The 25,182-nt window shown below is 36.1% G+C and overlaps 1 protein-coding gene across 4 annotated transcripts in view; it reads left to right on the forward strand.

The window, feature by feature from the left end:
* The window catches only part of MIPOL1 (mirror-image polydactyly 1), a 185,095-nt gene that overhangs the window by 70,475 nt on the left and 89,438 nt on the right, over positions 1-25,182 (forward strand). For 3 of the 4 annotated variants that reach the window (XM_058026968.1, XM_058026969.1, XM_058026967.1), the window contains one exon: positions 17,763-17,870. The exons of the other annotated variant lie outside the window; for it this stretch is intronic. In XM_058026968.1, coding sequence (XP_057882951.1) covers positions 17,763-17,870 — 108 coding nt within the window. The remainder of the gene's footprint in view (positions 1-17,762; positions 17,871-25,182) is intronic. 4 annotated transcript variants of the gene reach the window in all.

Raw genomic sequence — 25,182 nt, forward strand, 5'->3', positions numbered from 1 at the left:
ATATTAAAGAAATATATATAATTTGCTGTTAAGAAATAGCAGTGGTTTCATGGCTGGCAAAGTATTACCTCTAGTACACTGATCTTGAAGCAATAGCGTAACTGGCAAGCAAACCTGGTTTTACAGCTTTGAATAGTTTGACCACATCCTGCTGTGCAGGAACATGCTTATGACTGTTCATGTAAAAAATTGGCAGGCGCCCAGTTGCTCATCTGAAGCAAGTTAAAGAATCCTTCTCCATTTTGAGGCGCTGCTTGGCAGCAAGCAGCACTTTATCGTCATTGAAAACAATGACGAGATGCACTGTGCTTGACTTCCCATCACTATCAGTTTCGACTAATGACTAATAACTGATAAATGTCTGTACTTAGAACTAGTCAGCTTCTTGCTAGTTTTTCTTTTTTTGTTTTTGTTCTGCTAAAGTAATTTTCTTCCTTTTACACCAAGTAATGTAAAAGGAAGAACTCTGTGTTGCCTGTGACTTACAGAGCATTAAGGCATTCTCAGCACTGGAGTGAACAGGTCTTACTGAGGTAGTAAGTCCAAGAGTTGTAAAAACAAGAAATATAAATGAAAAAAAAAATTTACAAATCTTGGACCCTTAATAGGGGAATACTCAGGTGACAGGTTACAATGCCTCATGACTCTTGGGACAGAGGTGATCCCTTTGCAAACCAAACCACAGTGTGGGATGGGACTTTTGTACTTTTAATTAGAGGTCTGGTTTTATACTCTGTTTTGGTACCCTTTGGCACTTCTCGATTAAGGATGCTAATCAAGTTCTTGGCTGGCAGGAGCGTATCTGACAGTATCCCCCTACCTACTCTCTCAAGGTGCTTACCCTACTTTTCCATTTGCCACACTTATTTGGGAACAGGAAAAGAAGAAGTAGGATGCAGTATCCATAGTTGTTTATGAACCAGGCAGCTGCTGTTGGATATTGTTGTTGATGATTTTGGTCATAAACTTATTTCAGGAGGAAAGTGAAAGTAAAGGGAATGTTTATTGTACTTTGAGGATCCAAGAACCATGCTTGTTCACTAATGGCTAGTTTCCTTTGGGAAGGCAACAGCAAGTTGATGTTGTTCCCATTTGCATCCTTTTCTCTGAGAGGTAGCTGATGAATGGGCATGGGAAAATTCCTTGTCAGCGGGATAGCTGAACAGAGAGAGGACCCCTGTCTGCAAGATACCCCTTTTTGCCCTGTGAATTTAGTCCAAGTCCTGAGAGAAAGTGAAGGGGATATGGAATAAGATACAGAGTAGATTAAAAAAGAAAAATAATTTGAGATTTAACATTAAAAATTGCACAGTGACCGGGGCAGTAAAGAAAGAGGGGTTGATTAAATAGTTGTCAGTCTGATTGGGATTCACATCAGTGGCCTCAGGTAAACCTCAGAGATGTCTCTTCTTTGGGGGTAATGCTGACTAAAAGGCATCCTGAAGGGAAATCACAAAAAGGAAAAGTTATATGAGCAGTGGTTTTGATAAGCAATATTAGTTTTAGTCTATTGCATTTCACTGCAACAATGCTTTAAAATGTCACATTTCATTTCCTCTGTACTTAAATAAATATAATCCATTGAAAGTTTGACCAAATTCATGTTTTAGGAAGTCCATGTTATACTGAACATGGTTAAATCCATGTTTTCTTTGCTCCCTCTCAGAATAAACCAAGTGAATCTCCCCAGACGCCAAACCAAGCCATGATTGCTGTATTTGGGACGTGTGGAGTAAAACTATCCTGCATGATGCTGAAGAGCATCGGGAATCTTTTGCATCTCAGAAAAGGGCCAGTTCTTCACTACTTGGCTACTTAGTTTTTCAAAAAACAAACCCAGTTTGAAAATATATAATAATTCTTTACTTTCCAAGATGATTAGGTGTGCTCTGACTCTCTACCTTGGGTGTATTTGTGCTGGCTTTAGCATGAATATTTTCCAGGAGAAAATGCCATTAAATATTTGGCTACATTTAGGAGATCGTGAAGGATTTTTTGCCTCTGAGGTAGGAATTTTAGTTCACTGGAGACCTAACTAGAGAAGAAACTGGCCAAACTTGATTTCTTGCATGGGTTTTCTGATTTGTGTAGAATGTCCACCCAAAAATAATGCCTCTTTAATCTTTTGCAATAGTGCTCTGTTTAATTTGATCAGAGTATGTAATTCACAGTTTTCAAAGCATTAAGAAATCTACTGAGTGGTGAGGTGTTCAAACAGGATAGTAGGAGAAGGTTTAGGGACACTACAAATCTGGAACACTACAAATGTGTGTTTGTAGTGTCCCTTAACTGTCTGAGTCAGTTCGTCTCTCATGCCGAAGTAGCAGAGGTTGTGATTTCTCTGTAGGCAGGTATCTGTTAATAGAGCATGAAACTCTTTGGTTTCACTGGAGTTGGAATTTCATTAGTGAAAGCAAGTATTTTGCAATTCATTCCTTAGTTTAGACTTTAGTGAGTCTTTGGTTGCATGAAGTCTTGTATTTTTTGAGTTAATACTTCTTGAAGTGCGGGTCAGATGGTAGGTCATTAATGGAGGGAGAGGAGAATCTGAAGGAAATTACCCTGAGGAGCTGTTATACTGAACTTTTGTATTTAGTCCATGAATGCTAAGTGTGAGTAAATATGTAAATGTTAATGAAGTGTTTCCTTGAAGAGAGGGATTATGGTTTTTCTTTTTGAGCTTTAGAAGCAAAATTTTAATTGATACTGCATTTCTTCTTTTTGCTGCCATAAGGTTCTGACTGAATGATGCCTGGAGACACATCATTGTTTGCATTGTTAAATCACCTGTTGTTCCTCTGCAAACAGTGTGTTGTGCAGAATTCAGAAAATACATGTCTGCATAGTATTTGAGGGCATGATCAAGCTTGATATCTTTAATTGTAAACTTTAATGAATTTCCAGTTGAACATTCATCCTCTCTTCAGTACCTAGAAACTCCTCACCCCTTTGAAAATGGCAGTAAATTTGTATGCAAGTGTGTTCTATTAATTGCTGTTTGACTCATCTATCATGGGCTAAGCTTTATATTCAGACAGCTTAGACTTTCAAGCCAATTTCTGGAATTAATTTAAATATTTAATGTCAAAACTCTAGGACGAAAGAGAGGAAAAATGTTTTGTATGCTTATTGATCACCTGTTTCAGTAGCAGCAATGCATAGAGGAAACTTCCAATGTTATAAAAGCAGAATTCAGTTTTCCCTCTGAAGAGTATCACTGTGCATGCAATGACATTTATAGGTACAAAAACTCTGCATGCAATAAGGTCTGTACTCTGGTAGAGGTACCTTAAGTAGGTTTTCCATGATACTTAACACTTCACAGTTTCAAGTTAGGTACTGAACGTTGAATCTGATTTTGCTTTGGTTACTTGTTGGATAAAATGTTGGATTTTCTTAAATGTTGGAAAGAAACTCACCCAGAACTGTGTGCTTTGTATGAAAAGCTGGTTTCCTTAGTCAACCTTCTAAGGAAACTTAATGCAAAATTACTTTGTTATTTTGGATATGCAGATGAGTTTGCATAAGAATTCTTTTGGTAATCAACAAAGAAGATTTTGTGTTTCATTTTTATCATTAATCTGGAGTCTGAAAAGGCTAATATGCCTGGCCTACATGTTCACTTGCTCCTCCTACCTTGACCCTTCTTTAGTGTTCGTAAGTGGCAATTTTGTGTTTTATTATGTCTGTATTAGCAAGTAGTGTGAATTAGAAAGTGGTGGATCTGGAGTACGAAGTAGTTCTCAGCATCTTACATCCACTTTAACCCCTTTCCAGAATGGGGAGGGGTTTGGTTTGGTTTGGTTATGGGTGTTTTGTTTGTCTAGGTCTTTTTGTCAGATTAATTGTAGTCAAGACCTATGGACTGAATACCATTTGTGTCAGAATGCACTAGGTGAATTCCTAGTTTGAAGCATCTTTGAGTTTGCTTAAATAAAAAAAGTAATCCAGTTTTTTTTCTCTGATAGCACTCCGTGGTGCAGAGAAAGTGCTAAGTAGCATGTAAATTGTGCATTACATGAAATTAAGGATAAAAGTGAGATAATTTTAAGAAAGAGAATGAGATTTATTAAAATAAATAGGGAAGTAAAAGCTTCAATGTTCTTAGAGAAAATATTCTAGTATGGTTATGTTCAGACTTTTTCCTTTGAAAATTATTAGACTTTTGTATGCACACTTTTCTGGCGCCAATTTTTGTCCTGCCATCAAGATGTAAATAAACATGGTTCCTTCAAGGAGAAATAGGTTTCAAACTAGTAGCACAAATTGAAAATAAAGTAATACACAGAATGAAAAGTTTGGATTTCATTTATACAGTGGAGAAATCTTCAAAGAATAGCAGGCAAACTATATTGCTGATTGTGCCACTTGTACAAAGTCAGTAATTGACTAAGAGTGTTGTGGCATGTGGAGCTAAGAAGAATGAATAGAGCTACTTTTTGTTGACTTAATTTATTTTTATTTCCAGAGTCCCTGAGGTGAAATATTGACCTCTCTTCCAGCACTGCAATACCCTCCACAGTCATCCTTATGATTCAGCATGTGTGCTAAGCTGTAAGGAGAGGAGATGAGTAAGGCAGCTAAGGTCTGCCAGTAACAGAGTATATAAGGAAAAATTACTATGATGATGACAAGCTGATTATTGATTTTCAACAGAATTGTAGATGATTGGGACTGAAATTTGGGACTTAAAGGTGTTTTTGTTAGTTCCATTTCTTCCTTTTCTTTTGTCCTTTATCAGGACACACAGGCAGTATGTACTAAAAGGTACACCTGTAATACCATGATTACAATAGCAGAATAAAAAGAAATTTGGGACCTAAAAATGTTTTTGATAGTTCTATTTTTTCTACATTTTCAACAATTTTAAATAATCAGGTAACAATTACCAAAATGGTAGCTTTCTCTCTTGGCTTGGTCTGAATATCATGACCTTTATTTTTGGTTGTGAAGCTGTTAATCAATTTTTCCAAGTCCTTAGGCTTGATGAAATTATTTTACATATTCTGCTTTAAAGTGTATAGTGATCCTGACAAGAAAAAAAGGAACAAGAAAATCTATCAATATTCTCTTTATGAAAGAGAGATTTCACAGTAGCATTAACTTATCTTTGTCTGGTTCACCAAGTATGCCTACATTTGTTTGTTGTATGGCTTTACTATTTCGTGCTTCAGATTGTGAGTATCTAGGATTTAGCCTCTTTTCCATGTTCTGTTTATTCACTGTTAATTATTTTTCAAGCTGAGTTGCTTGAGAACAAGAAAAATTTAGCTTCCATTACCCTCTATTGCAAATGAAGGACAGGCTTTCCTATTGCATGTAGTCTGCTTGTGATTGTAAGATGCTCTAGTAAGGGAACTTTTTAATGTGTTCTGTGTTAATGTTTGTTGTCATTTTTTACAGTCATGTTTTTGATTTCTGTTAAATATGAAGCACAAAATATAATTTTGGTTTATAGTTTACTTTTGTATTGAAAATGCATCTTTAAATTACACAATACAAATACGTAGAAATGTGTAAAGGCCCTTAAGAAGCTGTGACTATGTAAAAAGTATACTTGTAGCTATAACAAAAGAAGAATTATCGCAGATGAAGAACATATTAAATCATACAAGTATGACAACTTTTTGCAGTTCTGGAGTTGTTATCAGAAATACAGAATGCAAGTGTCTAACTACAAAGTATTTAATTGGTTTAAAATATTGATGCAGTAGTGCTTATGAATGTGCATGTTATTGTTAATAACAGAACTGATAACTATCTTTTGAGAGAGAGAGCAATTTTAACATTACCTATTATTTATTAATTACTACCAATAAATATGTAAATATAAGTTTATATATATATATAATGACATTTGTGCATCATTAATTGGTCATATTTCAGTTATGCTGTTGCTTATTTCTTAATTAGCTGTAACATCTTTCTCTGCTATCTGCAGAAGTATTATCAAAGATTAGAGAAACCCCAAAATACAGTGTAAAGCTCTCTGTCAAAAGAATGGCTATGACTTTGCTCCTCATTGTCTCTTGAGATGACTGTTCACCAATAGATAAAGTTTCTTTCAAGTCTTGTTATAATTATGATGAGGATTTTCTTATTTCAGAGATGGTATTACAGATCCAAGCAATGTTAGGAAACAATAGTTTCCACTATTTTTTTTCTGAAAGTGATCTGCTGTCTTGTATTCAGTATGGGAGTGAGCACCAGGCCTCTCTTTGAGTTTAATTCCTTCATCTTTAAGACAAAATTTTTCTTTCTTAATCTACAGGCATTCTTTCAGCCTCATTGACTGGGCTTCTGTTCACAATCGGAGTGTTAGGACTTCAACAGAATCTTAGTCTTAAAAACAAGTCTTGAAAGACTCACTGTGAAAAGGAGAGCATGCAGCCAGCCTTTAAGAGGAAACACCAAAATTATGGTTAATACCTTATGCTAAATCATTCCATCAGCTGGCCTGCTACTGTTGGGCCAGCCAGTGGCTGTGTCAGTCCTTACATGTTCTCCTTATGTCTTGTATGGTGTCTTGTATGGTGTCTCTGCTCTTCTCAGCAGTAGTCATGCATTTTACCCATTTCGTTTGTTTTGGCAAGCAGGCCTATCACTTTGCTTTTAGATGTTCTCATAACATTCTTCTGTCTTAGAATGTTCTCATAACATTCTTCTGTCTTTGTGTTTTTCATAATTTTTTTTCTCCCCTCAGGGTGTCCTATCCCCTGTACATGAAGAATGGAGTTGCGGGATGAGAGCAGTGTTGATAATTGCACAGGTCAAAGGCAGCTGATTTTAGGTTTAAGCATTTCTTGTGTTTCAGTAACATATCTGAAAGCTTTTAGGTGACTTATTCAAAGCTGCAGAATCAGCCCACTTGAGAAGGTGCATCAATTTGGGTATCTAGTTACACTGATATCTACCAAACACCTTAATGAAGCTAAAGCTAAATTTTGTTACAAAGATAGTATCTTCAGATTCAACTGCTATTTAATGTTTGCAAAGTCTTATTCATGTACCAAAATCATACAGGCATTTCTCTGTATTACCAAAGCTCAGAAATATATAATTTCTAAATGTGTGGGTTTGTTTTAGTTTTGCAGAGCTTTGGTTTACTTTCTTGAATCTTTTTTTGTGGGATGCCTTTGTATTCTATGTATGATTTATTTAAAGTTCATGCAAAGCTGATCAATTTCTTGATTTTTTAAAATTATTTTCATTCCACTTTTAGTGCATATAAAAAACCTATAAAAGCTATCTAGAATACAATTTATGTATTTTCTGTTACCTAGCTCTATTTGCTATTACTTTGTATTAATGAGACAGAAAGTGTTTTCACAATAACATTTGATGATTTTTAATTAGTTTCTTCATTTTCACCCTTGTACTTAGTTAAAACACTGCCATTAATATTGCTTTCTTATAGTTATGTCCTTCAGTATTCAAGTTTCCTAAAAATCCATGGAAAAAGAACAAATACTACAGATTGGGATGATTTATTTGAAAAGTGCCTGTTGTCTCTGACTTACCTGCAGAAGTTTGTGTTTTCACCTACCGACTTGTTGTTTTCGTTTGTAATAATCTCCAGTTTAAAGTAGCTATTATTACATGTTAAACAAGTTTTGTGTGGACATATTATGCACCAGAAAATATTAAAGAACTGCTACTTAAGCAACTGATGGCTCAATTGAGAGTATGAAATTTACCAGGACAAACAGACAGTACCTACTACAAGATACACCTGCAATAACAGAATAAATAGCAGAATAAAAAGGTTTTAAAACTCTGTCATCTATACAGTGATCCATGGTACTGTTTTCTTGAAAAATGTGATGATATTTAAAGATGGACCAGAAGTATTCCTGTCCTTTTGTGCAGTAAATGCCAACTTAATGTTTCAGCAATAGCCTTGTTTGCATATGGATTTTACAAAAATCCATTGAAGATTATTTGAAAACCAACTCATTAGAATGACAGATTGCTTACCAAATTTTGTTTTCTTGTCAACTAATATTGGTTACATTCAATTAAACAAGGTTGTATTTCTAAAAACATAATCTCAGTCTGCAGCTGAGTGCCTTGCCTATATCTGGAAATCAGATTCCTAATTTCTAGATCTAGTTGGAAAATTAGGCAGTGAATGTTTCTAAAATTTCTCCTTTTCATGCAGCTTCCACATTTCCACTGCCTCTGTTGTACTATATACATTGTTTGAGTGCCAGCACTGCAGATTATTAAGTGAGGGTGAGGGAAAGGCTGTAAACAAAAGTAATTGTCAGCTTTCTGTCATGGTGTGTTTGACAAGCTGTCTCTTGGCCACAGGCCACTTGGTTGTAATGGTGCTGACCGTTCTGAGGAACCAGCACAACATGTGGCCACATGAAGCAATAGCTCCATGTCATTTGGTCAGGTCAATAAAGCAAAGGTTTGGGGTGTAGTAATCCCAGTTCTGACATGATCTTGCTAGTTGATTAAGATTCTTAAACTTTGTATGCTAATTTGTCACCCCACAAAGCAAGAAACTGCTATGTACTAATTAGATTTGATTGTTGAAAAAAGTGAGTAGTCAGTGTTTACGAAAAGTTACAATATAATTATTTATGAGTATAATTAAAGACAAATCATGTAATAAAGAGCATATGTATGGTAAAAAGGTGAAGTAAAAATGTAGACAAAAGATGAAGTGGTGTAGTAAAGTGAACCTTATTCAGGCCAAGACAAGAACTGTGAATTAGAGTGTATGTTGGGTGTACATTCTGCCATGCAAAAGAAGGGAACAAAGATGTTGCATTTGAAGGAGGGAGAAGCTAAGGAACTTGGAGAGGGAAGACTTATGTTTCCTTCTTTCAGCAAAAAAGGAGGACAATTAAATTTCTTTTTTAAAGTTATTTAAAAATATATTTTATGTCTTTCTGAAATTTGTGTTCCATCCGTTAGTAACACATAATCCTTGACCAAAGCTGCCTGGCAAATGAGTATGTGGGATTTGCATTGATTTGTAAAATGCATGCTAAGACCATAAATAAAATAAGATCAGAATAATATTTTAATATTCGGATGCTTTGACTTGCTTCTTGGTGACCTTTCTTGCAGTACTTCTTAGTCCTTAACCATGGTAGAAATTATTTCAGGTAGTCAGCAGGGTATTTAGGTCTTGGTTTTCATGTAAGAGGTATATTAATGCATGTTCTGCTTAAATGGCAGATTTATTCCAAAACCTCTTGGGTGTTGTGTAATTTTATTCTTTAAATGTCTTTAAAGATGTTGAAGTTAATTACTCTGAATTATTTTCTATGCAGAAGTTTCTGCTCTGAAATCTCTTGTATCAGTATGCTGGGCTTACTAAATGTCCATTGAAAGCAAAACTGATCCTAGTCTAACTGTTACTGTACTTGCAGACCTTTATTCAGTGATTTAGAATTTAGCTAATTGAGATTCTTTAATTTTTTGACATTACTTTTAAAAGATAATCTTGGCTAGTGAGTGCTCTTTTGCTCTTGTGATAAAATTTAAATTAGTGTTTTCCCTTTCCTGAATTATTTGGGAGTATTGGTAGTTTCCTTTGCTTTTGAATATAACAGTGACATGAGAATTATAATGTCATTGTACTGTGACAGTCTCTAGTCTTTCTAAAACTCTGCAGTGGGGCGTGAGCAGGCATCCTACTTGTGTACTGCTCATCTGCTTACATGCTTAGTTTATACATTATTTATTAGACTTATAGGCATGAAATTAAAAAATTGAATTAATAATGTGACTTTGATGTAAAGCAGAAGTTGCTTATTTATATATGACAGGCAATTAGGAAAAAAACACTCTTAGTTTAGTTGAATGCATTTTTGCTTGCTTTCAGACCCAGTACAACCTCATGAATAAATGTTTGACACCAGGTTACTAGGTTTGTGTTTTGATCAGAAACAACTCAGAGGTGAGGTAAGTTTGTTAACTTATATGCAGTGGACACAGGAAAATGTGAAGGTGACCCAGTTATGTGGCTTCAGCAGCTCCTGCTTCTGTTTCCTCCTGCAGATGAGGTGTTTGTCAGCAGCCCCTGTTAGCACAGGCGTGGTCATCCAGTGCGCAGCCAGCTCAGGAACCGCGCTTGAATGACCTGTGAGTCACACACAGCTCAGGAGCGTCACCTTTTCCTTTCTCTGTTTCTTGCACATTTTTATAATGAGTTTTATTGATTAGGAAAGTCTTTGTGTGCTGAACTCACTGAAAAGTAGATCAGGGTTGTTTTGATCTTTGAAATATCATCATTGCAGGGAAGTAAGACTATGTGGAGAATGCAGTCGGGTGGGTATCAGCGCTGCTCAGTGCTGTGGAATCACTGCACGTGTAAGGATGGTTCACATGAAGGGTGTCAACAGTTAAATTTCATGGTCTAAATTTTCCGAATTTCTTACTGCACACTTACAGTTCCTTGAACCATTAAAACGAAAATCAAGGAAAACTTGTTTTGCTGCATTTGAGGTGTTCAGAAATAGACAGGGAGAGGAATGGTAGGAGGAAACCTAGTCATGCTTACAGGATATTATTTGCCTTAATGCTGCAGGTTGCAGCTGGCTCATAGTGACAAAGGAAACAAAAATGTTTTATTTGTATTTTGATGCATTTCTTTTTGTAGCTTTTTGAAACAAGACAGCATTGCACTGCTGCCAAAAAAACAAAAAAAAAATAAAGGCAGCATTTAGATCTAAGTGTTTCTCTTACTAATAGAATATAACTTTTTAAAGATGCGTGTGTTTCTGAGGCCTAAACTCTACAAAACCACTTTTTTTCTTGAAATTCCAGTAGTTCTAAGCTGCTGGGCATTGTATAAATAATCATTCAAACACATTTGTTGATGGTTTGCCAAAACTTTGAAGTAATTTTTCTCAGAAGCTAGAAAACTTTAATACAAAATTATAATTTAAAGGGAAATTTTTCTAGTGATTATTATGTAGAAACTATTTTATTTCTTTATTTCTTTTAAAATTATTACTTTAGGGAAAAGGGATAAATTCTATTTATATAAGTGCTTCCAAACATCTGCAGTTCAAAGTACATAATTCACAGTGACACCAAAGGTTGGTTTGTGTTTTGACTGGATGACTTTGGTATTATTTTTGTCTGCAAAGGAAAGAGTGTATAGCATCCAAGTGGTGCAAGATGTTTGCCTCTCCAGAAATTGTGATGAATTTGGGACAAGGGGCAGACTGTTAAAAAAAAAAATACTGAGGGAGGGGGAAGAAGGGCAGTCAGAGTGAGAATGCTTGCGTTCCATTTGGCATATTTGAGCTGGGAGCCAGTCTGAAGTACAGATCATTATAAATAAAGTAAGGAAAGGTGGACAAAACAACTGACTAAGAGAAGAATCAGTTGAATTGGTTTTGTTTGCTTCACATGCTTATTTATTGCATTTAGGTTTCCACAGATGAAGACTTCAGAATACACCAGGTGAAAAAGTAGCTTTGTTTCTTCATCTTTTTCATATTTCGTGTCTGGAATAATTATTTGTACTTCACTTGTTCACTGCAATGAATATGTGTTAACTAATTTCAAAACATAGATGCACTTTATCACTTCAGGAAGTATTGTGCTGTGTAGTAGTAGGATCTCAGTACCCCATAAACTTGTCTTTCAGTGGTATTGATGCATTTTCCATCAATGTGTGGTGTGTCACTTACTTTGATCATTGAACATTTTTCTTAAAATGCGTAAAGGAAAAAAATGCATGTGGGAAAATAGTTCTGCCGTTCAGATGGACTCTGACTTTCCCAGAATTTGGAGAACCTAAGCCATTTTCCCAAGTTATTCAGTAGGAGCTAGGTTATTTTTATTTCACACTACTACAGTAATTGAGAATTGCAGTTGAGCAAGGTCTTTGTGCATAGAAGTCCACAAAATGTGGCAGAGTACTCAGTGTTTGAAGTGAAGGCACTGATATGCAATCAAGTCATTATGCACTGGCTGACCCAGAGTGAGTGACGTAGCACTCACTTTTGATTTTTGTGTGACATGAATAAAAATATGATACCTTAAGTTTAATGACAGAATTAAGCTATTGGTGGGAGAGTGTGATTATGTATTTTTAAACTAGGGAGGCCTCCTGTGACTGACTAGTGAGATTAGATTGGACCAAAGATCCACCTGCCTCAGCAGCCTGACCTCACTCAGGTCAGCACAGGAACAAGCACCTTACAGTGCCTCCATCTAGGCACTGTGGCTTTTTTCAGCAAGCTCCTCAAGTGTACTCTTGTGTATTTTATGTCAGTGATGATTTTCAAGTTTGTAAGCGCTGCAAGTTTTGATAAGGATTCTAGATAAACAAATGTATTCTAATGAAATATTATCTTTCCTACGTACTAATTGAATAAGACAATCAAATAATATTCAGATCTGAGGAAAGAACTTAGTGTAGAATTTTGCCTCATATTAGTACATTTGTTTCATTAGACTTTGACCCCCATACCTTTAATAACAGAGACAAATCAATTCCTTTCCTTTTTCCCTAGCATATAAATGGCATAATGTGTTGACTTTTTTTCCCCTAGCATATTGCCATAAGTTCAGGAGAGGTTAGTTTGGATTCCTTTTAATGAAAGGCAATGAAAAATATTATATGCCATACAGTAATATTAAAATCAAATATAGATGTAATGGGATTAAATAGCCACCAGGACTGCATTTATAGTAAGGAAGTGTTATGATTTTCTTTTATTTTCAGTTTTGGCTGTTGCTTCCTGAGCCAGGTAGTGTCACAGTACCCTTTCCTGGGTCAAATCTGTGCTTAAATACCAAATGAGAAATTCATCTGACATTACCATCCTAATTCAATGAGATGAAAGAGAGGGACCCTGGTGTAGCAAAATTTGAGCATTTGCTCAAAAGCAGCCTGATTGACCTAAGATGTGCAGAGTTAAACAGGCTTCTGCATGAAACCTCCGGGGATAGGTGTCTTCATACAAACTACACAAGGGACCACATGGGTGGGGACAGGAGGCCGCTCTGCTCGATGTTTTGCTTTGCTGTATTCCATCTTTGTCCCTACTAACATTATTTCTCCAATGGCTTGCAGGTTTTTCTTTACTTTTGTGTAATGTCTGAACCTTTTACTTTGAGAATACCTCACTGAAGGATCATGTTAAATAACGATCAAAAACCTCATCAATCTGTGTAGATGTGGCTTGCACTGTAACACTATGTTAACATGTTACAGGTACAAGTTGAAGAAGAAAATGCTGAAAAGCTGACAGCATGTTAAAGATGATTTGTTTATACAAGTGCTAAAGTTATGTTTGATATGTTAATGCAACCTCATTTTCTAGTAAAGGCCAAACACTATTAAGTGGTTATTTGCATTGATTTTTCTATCTTCTGAAATACTTGATTCAAGGTAAACCATCTTTACTCCTTTTGTATAACTGGAGCTGAGGCTGTCTTTTAACAGTCTCTTTCTGGGTGGGCCTCATGGATTTTACTCAGTGATATTCTCCTGGTCCATTTCTTGACCTCTCTATCAGTGTCCCTTTTAGCAGATGCTCCTTTTTCAATTTGTCTGGATTTTCCCTTTAGTGTTCCAACACTCCCACCTGGGGAGTCACAGAACAGGGTCAGCACCCACCGCAGCTTGAACCAGTGCCTCTCACAAACATCCTCATTCTGCTGAATCATGTTACCTGATGCTCATTAAAAAAGACTCAACAGTAGCCTAATCATTTCCATTTTAAGATGGGAGGGAAGGATATGTTTACTTGCTTTCTATCCTTGCTTTCCTGGCTGAATCTCTTCTTATCCTTTCGGTATGTTACCTGCTTTGCTTTTCATTTTGTGTCTTTGCTGCTTGTGATATATCCTTTGGTGAGTACAGAGGTATTTGTTTCAAGAGACTGCATGCATTTAGAAGAGTTGCACAGTGGAAATACAGTTAAAGAGAAGATTGAGGTCCTGTTGCGGGTCATGGATGTTGTTGTATTGACAACTGTCAGCTGGGCAGTGATGGTTGCTCAAGGAACACTTGGAGTAGGTTTAATGAGGTTCACTGTCTGTCAAGTACATTATCACCTGATTCAGGCTAACTAAGGAGACTGTTTGGGGGAAATACTTTCAGAGAGGAGAACAGATGTGTGGGTTTGAAAGAAGAGAGAAAACTTTTGTCAGGATTGATTTTGGGGTTTTGTATCTTCAATTGTCTACATTGCCTCTTCAGCTACAGAACTGTGAATGCACACAGTAGGCCATACAGTAAAGTTGATTCTTAGTGAATTGTTTGTGTGATACCTTTATAAAATTATGTTCCCATTTCTGAGGCTTTAATATCCTTTACTTGGCAAGGTCATCAGTGTTCTGATCAAGACATTTTCTCATTGAGATGTGTCCACACTGCTCCTGTATTCCTTGATGTACTCAAAGTTTCTGAGGTAGAGAAGCAGTTTTCTCAATTGACAGCCCATGTTTCATAACACGTTGAACTCATGGGAATTTGCATTTAGGGGCACAATGAAACCTCAGATCCAGTGTTTAGGTGACTTGTGTTGCACAAAATATACTGTCTGTTTGAAGTTTTCCCAAGTGTGAGTTTTTGCAAGTTTGAGATAAGAGAATTTAGACATAGTATCCCAAAATTAAACACTTCCTTTAGCTTTCAGCTTTCTTAAAAGGATACATCCAACATTTCCTTTTTGTCAGTACCAAGTTGGATGATGTCTTCTCTTCACTGTGCTCCAAAAAGTATTTTTATATGTGTCTTTAGAAGGAAATTCAGTTTCTTACTTGCAGCTGTTGGCATTTTAGAGGCCTGGAGTGAACCAATAAAAACACATGTTCTTTTAAAGAACATCTATTTTTACTGGACCTTGCTAACAACTAGTGACATAGAATTCAAAAAATGTTGGCTTAAATGAATAGAAGGGCTGCATTGTTTTAAATTCTATTTTTAAAACTTTTCTTTACAGCAAGGTTACACTAAAATTTCACATGCTTTTGCTCTTATGAAAAGGGGTGCTTGCCTTTAGAATGCTGATTTAATATTTCCAAAGTAGCTCAAGTATCAAAGTTGTAATGTATAAAATGTTATTGAGACATACATAGTGTTGCTGTTTAAGACTATTATTATAATGCTTTCACAAAGAAGTTAATTGAAGATTTTTCTTCCTAGACAGCCAAGAATAAATCAGAATATCTTCTGTTAATGCATTGTTTCCAACATAGTAAAACACTTAGGTGCAAAGTCAAATTAGATCATCATTTCTTTCAATGATGTACCAAATGGAATTCAAGCAGTATACTAGTTGAAAATGCCCCGGGGTTTTTTTCAGATATCAACCCTCTCAGTAGAAATGAAATGAAAGAGAAATTACAAAATGTTCCCAAGTTGATGTAAATGTAATCATATCAAGGTTGACTTGATAGGGAGGTTTATCCATTTAAGTTACCTCTGTTGCATCTTTACTGTATCTTTACTTGTTATGTGCTCTGCAAGATCCTTGGGTCCCACTGCTGCTCTTTATTTCAGTGTCCTGTCTTCACAGGAGTGGAGAGCAGAATTAAGATTGCACTCATGCTCTCAGTGGTACAATCTGCTCTGTACACCAAGATCTTTTCTCATGTATTCATATTGTTAGGTTTTGCTTTTAGCATATTTTCACATGCCTTTTGGAATCAAGACAATATCATGACTATAAATTCAGGTTTTAAAGGTGATTTGAGATTTTAGTCTTTTAAATAATATTTACTCTATGTAAACTTGTGTTGTTGTCAAATTGTGAATTTCTAAACACTGTTTTGAAGAAGAATGTTGGCAAAGCAGAGTGTCCTGGTGATCATACATGATGTAATGTATAGTGCCTGCAGTGGTAGATTGATTTTTTTTTAATGGTGTTTAGATCACATATGCCAAGGAAAAAAATGTTGCTAGAGAAAAAAACTCCATAGTCTGTGTTTAGTTCTTCAATAAGAAGGACCTTTTAGCAGCACCTTCATGTCTGCAAACACATAGTTTTCATGCTGGACATGGAAAAAGAGTTGCATCTGGGATTTTGTGATTGTGTGTGTGTGTGTGTGTGTATGTGTGATAACACAGACGTTAAATATCTTGAATATGGGAAAATACTTAAAATCAAATGTATCTTAATATTTTTTCTGTATTGCCCTATCTGTGGGAAAATATATTTTTTTCTTGCAATAAAAATGAAACTTAAGAGCATTAATACGTTAAGAAAGTTTACAACAGACATTGAGAGAATTTACTAGGCCTGAAAAATTCACTGCCTTTAAAATAGGCAATCCTATTAGAAATAAGCTGAGATTTCTAACAGAAGTAATGAAATGTAACAGATATGTTAATGGAATTTTTAATAGCACTTTTGAGCTCCTACAAATGTTTAAAATTTATTCAAATAGAGGATTGGATCATTCCGGTTAATATACTATACTGGATACCTGATGAACAGTATATTTTTAGGCCTTATTTTAAGAATTGTATGTGTTGGCATGTCTTTAAATTTCTGTCTCAAGATCCTGTAGCATTCATTATTTTACTTAGACCTCATTTGTAATTTTTTCACTTCTGAAGCTTTCTGTTTCACAGTTTTTCTTTTTTTTAGAGTTTACACGAGGCAGGCTTCATTGTCCCATATGCTGAATTGCTCAGGAATAGGGTGCATATATATGATGGGAAGTTCAGTTCTATGTTGCCCACAGTCACCAAGGCACCATGAGAGACTGACATTTCCAGGTCTTTTGAGACAGCAATGCTTACATGAGCATTATAGCACAACTCTTATTCTTTTTATTTGCTAGTGTTTTCATAAAGTGTGTATTAAAATATTTTTATCAATTAATTGTCTTCCATTCCTACAGTCTACTAGCTGTGGGCTTTGGTGATCATGTTCAAACTACTGGCTTGTAATACATTTTTGTAAAATGCTTCTCCTGGTACTCTGCTTTTCCCTAGTTCTAACTGTTATTCCCATATCTGTTATTCCCATATGTCTTCTTGGTACTTTGTCTGCTTTCTTTTTTTTTCTTTTTTTTTTTTTTTTTTTTTTTTTTTTTTTTTTTTTTTTTTGTAGAACAGGAGGGGTTTTTTGTAAGGTAAAGAACTGTCTGCAGACAACTAATTGCTCTTTCAAACCAAGGAACTGGGCAGGACCTTTATAGTTAACATAAAAAAGAGCAAAATATAATTTGGTTTTAACTTGCAGATTTTTAGTCATTAAAATAAATGCTCAGCAGACAGCAGTAAGTCTACATGTGTAGGCACACAGTAGTAAGTGCTAATTTTCTCATTTTTTGTCATTAAGTTAAACATTTAAAGAAAACAGTCTTGGAGAATTAGCGTAACCTCTTAGTATAAAAAATACAAATCTAACAATTTCATCTATATTTTCTAATAAAAGGCTGGATCCTTGATTTGGGAGGAGGGTCTTTCATTCGCTTGCATTTCAAAAAGGATCAATTCTTTCCTTTACATCTACTTACTTAATACATAAAAGCCAAAATCTAGCCATATATTGGCATAACTAGGAGCAGAAATTCAACCCAACATTATGATAAATATCTGATACATAGCGTTTTTGACATACTTTTGGACCAGGAAAAAACTGAATAATGATGCACATTTTAAAAATGTAGCTTTAGTACTGTCTGGGATTGTAACGTGCTTTTGTCTGATGATTTCACTACTGCAGAAATGGTGATGGGGTTATTTACGGTAAGTCTTTTGGCTTGTTGAAAAAAAATATGCCCACACTCCTCTCCTTAATGGGATTCTTTCCTCGTTGCAGTGCAAACGGCTGGAGCAGGAGCTTCATCATCTGAAAGAGCAGAACCAGACTTCAGCAAACAACACGAGACATATGACTGCTGAAAACAATCAAGAACGTGCTCTGAAGGTAAATCTCCATTTCTTCTTGCAGGCAAATTAAGGTTGTAAGCCCCTGGTGCCAGCTTTCTGGGCTGCATATATCAGTTGTGTACATTTCGGCAGAAGTGAGCTATGGTGTTTGCCAACAACTGCTTCTTTAAACACAGATACGGCACCCTTCTGTTATGGTTTTATTTTATTTTGTGTTTGAAAGCAACAAAAAAACCATAACATATCCTCCAAATTATTGGGCTGGTAATTAACACTAAATTCTTGAGATCTGTCCTTGCAATATTACATTGTATAAGGTGAAGTAAACTGCAATTATTTGCCTCATGGTACCTTTGCAAAACTAATATTTTAAAGCATGGCTGTTTGATCTGCTCCCAGCAGTGTGTGCTATATTAATAACATTGTTGACCGATACTACTAGTGACCACATAGTTGATACTACTATTTGCAAAAGGGTAGCTACTTGCAATTGGGAGGAGGAATAATAAGTCTTGTCAATAAGAATAAAAATGAGCAGAGAGGCGGGAGAGGGTCAGAGAAAGGACAGTGTAAAGTGACAGGTTATTGCTGCTTTGAGGAAGGGAAATTGTAATGTCAGTGGAATTGATAGCTACATAGCCTGCAATCTCACTGCTAGCCAGGATGAGAGACTGTACCAGGTAAGATGTGCAAGCATTGTGCACACCTCTTCAGCCACTTTATTCTTAAAAATCTCTTTTATCGGTAGTGGAGATACAATACAAATACAGAAGCTATTCTGTTTATACTGTGTTGTCATTTTAAAACTGCTTTATTTAGACAGTAAGATCCAAAGGTATCTCACTTACAGATAGATTTTCCTCTACCGCCTTTTTTCTATTTTTTTTTATTTATTTGGGAAGCATCATTATACATACAACAGCATGACCGAAGCAAAGTATAAGTTAAATCCTTGTGCAGTTTGACATTTCTCACTAAGAAAAACAATAAATATAATAATAATAATAAATTGATAAAGGCTGTGTGCCACACAAATGCTATATATTCCATGGGTTTGTAATTGCCATGAAAATCTACAGTGAATATTACAAAATCAGGTGTGCAATCAGATGACTAGAAATGGAGATCATAAACATTCAGGGGCTGTTTCTGACTGCAATAACAGCATTATTTTAAATCTGGTGTCACCAAAAGTGCTTGCCAAGCATGCTACTTATTGAACATAGTATTGTTTTTCATTAATTGCAAGCTGACTTGTTTTTTCTGTGTCATTGAAAATATTGTGCAGAGAGCCTTTCTGTCAGAAAAAAAGTTTTATTTAAGCTACGCTTTTTGCATTTAATATTGTCTGACATAACGCTTACAGAATAATTATATTTTCAGAGCAAGAAGTGATTTGATAGTTCAGAGCGTTACTAGGATTTCATTCTAAGCCTGATATTGCTCTCCTAGCACCTAATCTTAAAAGAATTTCATTTCTGACTGTCACAGGAATTTTTTTATTTTTCAAAGTTAAAGGTTAATTGATCATAGTCTCTTAGAGATGAGAGTCTGGGGAGGAAAAAAGATCGCTTTTCAATTTTTTTAAAGTTGAACTTTTTGAATATTGTAGCTCTGTAGAGTTAGTCTCAGTTCAAATTACTGTTGCCTACAGTGAGGGCAGGTCCTTTGGAATATTTTTTAAAGGCCAGGTTGTATTCTTGACCTCGAAAACTTTAAAATGCCACAATGAAATATTGCCAATGGTAGTTAGCTTTGATACACAGCACATGAGCATGCATCCTGACCTCATGTAAATGAAAAGCTTATCACTGACTTTTAGTGTAGCCACAGCCTGGAAAACTGAGGTCCAGTAAGGAGGAAAGTCAGGTCAGTGACTCGCTTAGGAGCGGGTTTGGTCAGGGTTCTGGGGCTGGTTGCAAATGGCTGGGGTGCTCCTGCTGCTGTCAGCAGCCCAGCTTCCACAGGAAGAAACAGCCAGCCAGAGCCCTGTGACAGGTCACACACTGCCCCTGTGAAACCCTCGTGTTCTTGGCTGTCACCTCCTGCCCCTTGTATCCGCTCAGTAGCTCTTGCAAGGCTGCACACAGAGTGCAGGTACAGACCCAAGCATCCCATCCTGTCCCCTCTCCACTGCAGAGCACCTTCTGGACATTTGTCCATTTTTAGAGAAATGGGACACATCATTTCTTTCTATGGTACAGGGTAAATATCAACTCAGCTTTTATTGTCACCATAATCCAAGGAATTACTTTTATTTTAACCACCTCCACATGCTTACTGGGGAACTGTGCTGTGTATTATTAACCTGTCCAGCAGAAGGTATCCAGGTATTTCTTCTGAGTCTTTCCAGGAAAGTTTGTATTAATGAATTTTTTTTTAAAAACTGTCATTTTCCTTATTCTCTTGCACTTAATTAACATTGAGGCAATCTGTTGATTCAGTTTGGCAAAATATGTATCCTCTGGATGAGGAGTTTGATCGGCTTCGGATTTTCTTAAGGGAGTAACAGAAGTGTAAACATCAGTTGTGGTGCAGGGATATTTGCAATCTTAACTGGATAAAAGTAAAGTAATCAGGATCAGCTAGATTAGGGATGGTGTGAAAGTTTGTGATAAAAGATGAGATCATTACCTCTAGTGAAATACACTTAAGAACAAAACCCAATGGCTATTGTTTCTTTTTTACTTTTTAAAATCATTTCACAGTAGTAAGTTGCTTGGAAGGAAAACAGTGTAAGAGCAATCCACAAGCAACCAATTTCAGTCCACTGATGTTAGGGTCTATTAGGTAAAATAATCTGCAACCTTTCAGATTTATTTTTCAGTTTATCTGTTCACAGGGCTATGCCACCCTTCTTTGAGACAGTAGCCCTCCATGGTCAGGAGTGAGGCAAAGAGGCAGGGAGACACATTATAACTGTGGGAGATGCGTGGTAGCAGGAATTTGGCTAGGTTTGGGATCTGGAAATCACAAGGATGATGAAATCACTCTTCTGCAGATTTTTGGTTTTTACACATTTAGATTCCATGTCACCCCTGAGGATAATGTGACAAATAAAACATATGGCACAGGTGGCATGCAGTGCACATTGTAACATGCTATTTCATCTTGCTGCACCATATAACATCTGCACATCTTGGTAAGATACCTCTTCTTAACTAACCTCTGTGTAAATGTTAGTAGTATGTGATTTAAAATTTCCATATTTAAAATACTTATTGCATAGAAAATTCCTATAGTATTGTGGGCCATTCAGCCCCACAATACCAAACTGGCACCCCTACTTTTTGTAATATTCTTGTTGGTCATAGGGGATTGTATTAATTGACTGAAAAAGCCGATTTCAAATCTTCCCTCCAGGCAATGCCCACAGCTGCACAGAGGTCATGCAGAGAAGCATGTGGGCCCCTATTTCCATAGTTAAAGTAAAATAATCCTCTCCTTTGTGAAACCATTTTTTAAAATCTCTTATTATATTTCACATTGAATTATAGCTAAATCTTTTTGGGATAATTGCTTCCTAAGGGTCTATACATTTGCGCTCTTAGTACATTTTCATAAAATAAGATCTGAGAGTGCTTTGCAGTTCTAATGTGTCAAGGTCTATATGTGAGATTATTCATTTTTACTTGGCCTTCATAATTAACATTTGGTCTCTACTGATTCTGATAAATGTATTCCCATAATACACAGAAACAACTGATTCAATTAAACATAGAAAAGTGGAAGAATTGCTGCTTTTTCATTATTTTTCAAATATTCATTCATTTTACTATTAGCTTTGTAGTGTGTAGTTTTCAAATTCAGAGTTTTCACTAATACATTTTTTCTAAAGAAAAATAAAAATTTTGCCAGTGTACATGTCTTCTTTACTGAGTTGAAGGAGAATAGGAAATAAGTCTTGTGAAACGAATAACTTAATGTGAAATTTCATGAAAAATGTTTAACTGGATTTGACTGAAATAGAGAGAAGAAACTTTATTTTTTTCCACAGCCCTCATCTATTTTGTAATTTTTAATTAGGTATTATACTCTTCTCAAACCAGCTATTAATCTACTTTAAAGATCAGAAAAACATACTAGTTTTATCTTTAAGGCAAACTTTTGAAAAGAAGAGGACTATTTCATAGTGATATACAAATCAGGTGACCTTTACTGCCTAAATGAGGTTGCTCCACTGAATTATGATGTCATTTGAACTTGTAAGGGTTATTAATCTCCTTCAGGCTGGTTTAGATGTTACATCTTGTGATATGATTGGGTTTTATTTTTGTAATATCTGCCTTTCTTTTTAGTTGTTATTTTTTGTAGAATTTATCCTACATGCTTTCATAGTTTCATTAAGAGTATAAAAGAGTTAGAGCAAAGAAAGTGACCTGTAGGAGCCATCAGAAGTTTGTCTACAGTAGTGCTGTAAAGCAACTGTGCCTGATGTCATCTGCTTTCTGCTGACATGTAAGAATCAGGTCAAGGGCAGGAAATCTCAATGCATAGCAGTTTGGTATTTGTTCCAGTGATGATGACTGTCAAGAAGCCAGTTTAGAATAGTTAATTTAAGTATTCCTTGATGCCTTTCATAATTTTTATTAAGTTCTTTTTGATTCCCAGAATTTCCCAGATTCTTAGAGTAGAAACCATTTTTCCATGCCTATTTGACAACGTCAACCACAGAAACAAGTTGAGCTGACTGGTCAACCTGTCATCTGTGAAGGGCATAATCACAAGAGATTCTGATGTTATAAGAGCTTAAAAAAATTTTCAAAAGCCTTAAAATGAAGTATAAAATGTTTGCTACTGTTGAAAATCTCATGCTATTTGTCCTATTGAGGCACACAATATGGAAAAAAAGTCCTTTCAGGTGATGTGGTCTTTATTTGCAAAAACTAATTCTAACTGATTTTAGGTTTGGTGCTTCAGAGCTGAAGTTTCATAAGTTTAATAAGTTTAGAGCTGGTTTATGGCTATAGAGCCTCTGATTTCAACAGAGGCACATGCTTTTGAAACCTAATCCAGGGAAATTTGTCTGAATCAGTGATGGCAAACCAAGAGATTTCAATCTCTTGTATTCAAATTCCAGTTCAGCGTACAAATTTTATATTGCAATAGTTATTCATTTCTTCCTTTCATAATAGTTTTACATGGGGCAGCAGAGATGACATTAATTCCCTGGTCTGCTGGAATGTGAGTTTGGGATGCGTCAAGGCTCAGCCACGTGCAGAACACCCCTCTGCCGCCTTCAGCTCTTGTCCTGCTGGGCTGCTGTAACTGCAGCGCTGTGGGACTGATGGAGAAGAGCTGCTGCTTTGCCTGTATGTTGTAGCCAGCTGATGAATGGCTCTGTTGCCCGCTGGTGAAATGGGTGTTACATCTTTTTTCGGCTCCTAGCTACAACGTAACTAGACACTGCAAAGAGTTTAAAACTTGCTACTGATCCAGCTGTCGCTATGGTGTTTTTGTTTGGTACAAGTTGCTTTTTATTTAGAGTGGTTGGTTTTCAGGGTTTTTTTTTCAATTAATCACCACAGCAATATTCATATGTTGGGCAATCCACGCTTTTCTCAGACATTTTGTTATGAATTCCTCTGGCCAATGTTCATTGTTCCCTCTGTATCTAACAAAATAGCAACCTGTGAAAGCTCAGCTCAAGATCTCACTCTGTGGAGTTAACCCAAAAGCAACCATGCTTTTCATCCTGATATAATGTGCTGCTATCTAGAAAAAAAGACTGCTGTCACATTTGCAAATTATTTTATAGGTGTGTTTGAAGATAGAATGCCAGCTTCATATTGGAAATGGAAGGGATGAAGTAGATAGCAGATCTGTCTTTCAGTGAGAGGAGAGGAGATACACTATGCCCTTGGATTTACTTATGGTCTGTATCTGTTTTTCTGAAACCAAAGGAACATTTCAGGACCAATGGGAATAGTTAACAGGCTTCTAGGAGGTTATCTCCAGCAAATAATATGTTGCTACAGCTAATCCTGAAAGGATCTTCATGCTATTCTTCCAATAACTTCCATGGGGATAAAATACTGCAGGATTTGTCAAAGTAAGCAGCAATTTCTAACTTTGTGCAAGAGCTGTTTCAGTACTTCAGTTTCTTCTTCTAAGAATGATTCCTCTTACTCACCTTTCAGAAGAGTTGTTCAGGTTGTAGAAAGCCATAATGGATTCTTATGTCTCATCAATACATACCCTAACATAGGATGTGCCCTCATTTAAATGCCTGGGCAATGTGAGAGAAAAATTTGCTACCCTGTCAATAAAACTTGTTATAAAGCACATGAGATCACTATTAATTTTTAGAGTGGATGCTTGATGAAGTTTTCATTATTAAATTGCTTTTAATTGCATAGTGGAGGTGAAAATAAAAGACTAGTAGAACTTGGAGCATGCTGCTGACAACCTGGACATGAATAAGAATGCACAAACATTTTTCTTCCGTTGCTGCTTCCTAGACACTTTATCAGACAGGGTAGACACAGTTGCAATCTTAATTGCACTGAACAGAGCCTTTGCTTTTGCTGCACCCAGAAACACTTAATCACAAGGTCTTAAAGTATGTCACTGAGGTTAGACATAAGTCTGTTCAGCTCTTATCCATGCTAGAAGAATGATTAGTCACTTTATGACTTGTTGTTATTAAATAACACCATACACCTCAGAGGATATCAGTGTGAGCTGTTGCATTGTACCATAAATGAACGCTAAAATGAGGCCACAGAAACTCCTGCAGAAGTCATTCTGTCCATGTTTCACTTCCACAATAATTTTCTGTGTTCATTTATCTTTAAGTTACAGTGTCTCCAAAAGCTGTTGCTACAGACTCTGGCAGTTAGCCCACCAAGTTAACTGTATTTCTGGAGAGAGAGAAAATAATTCATATAATCCTGCAGTGACCAACATGCCCCCTCAAGCCCAGTGGAAAAAATGTGAGCACTTGTTGACTGGTCTTTAAAGCAGTCATTAGAAGTTTCCTTGGACCCAGTTGTTCTTTGGAGCCAATTTCATCATTTGTGGCTGGAGATCCTCAAGGGATGCCTCAAAGGGTTTCCTTCATCTGCTGTCATATATTTTAGGAGTGTAGCAGTTTGCTTATGTGTATCCCTTACAGGCTTAGTGTATGTATTTGACCATGAATCAGAAATCTGATCTACTAGTATCACAATCAGTGACCAGCTTTATAAATTGGATTTTTTTTAGCCATCAAGACTAGCTAGTAGGCTTTATTTAGTTATGTAGGTTTTGACAGAAAGCTGTTCACAAATGCAGTAACATTGTTAGTCTCCTCCCATCTGGTAGCTAATTTTTTAGCACTGATAGACATTTTTATTCATTGACCAAAA

The sequence above is a fragment of the Melospiza georgiana genome, chromosome 6 (assembly GCF_028018845.1).
Source record: "Melospiza georgiana isolate bMelGeo1 chromosome 6, bMelGeo1.pri, whole genome shotgun sequence".
Classification (NCBI taxonomy): domain Eukaryota; kingdom Metazoa; phylum Chordata; class Aves; order Passeriformes; family Passerellidae; genus Melospiza; species Melospiza georgiana.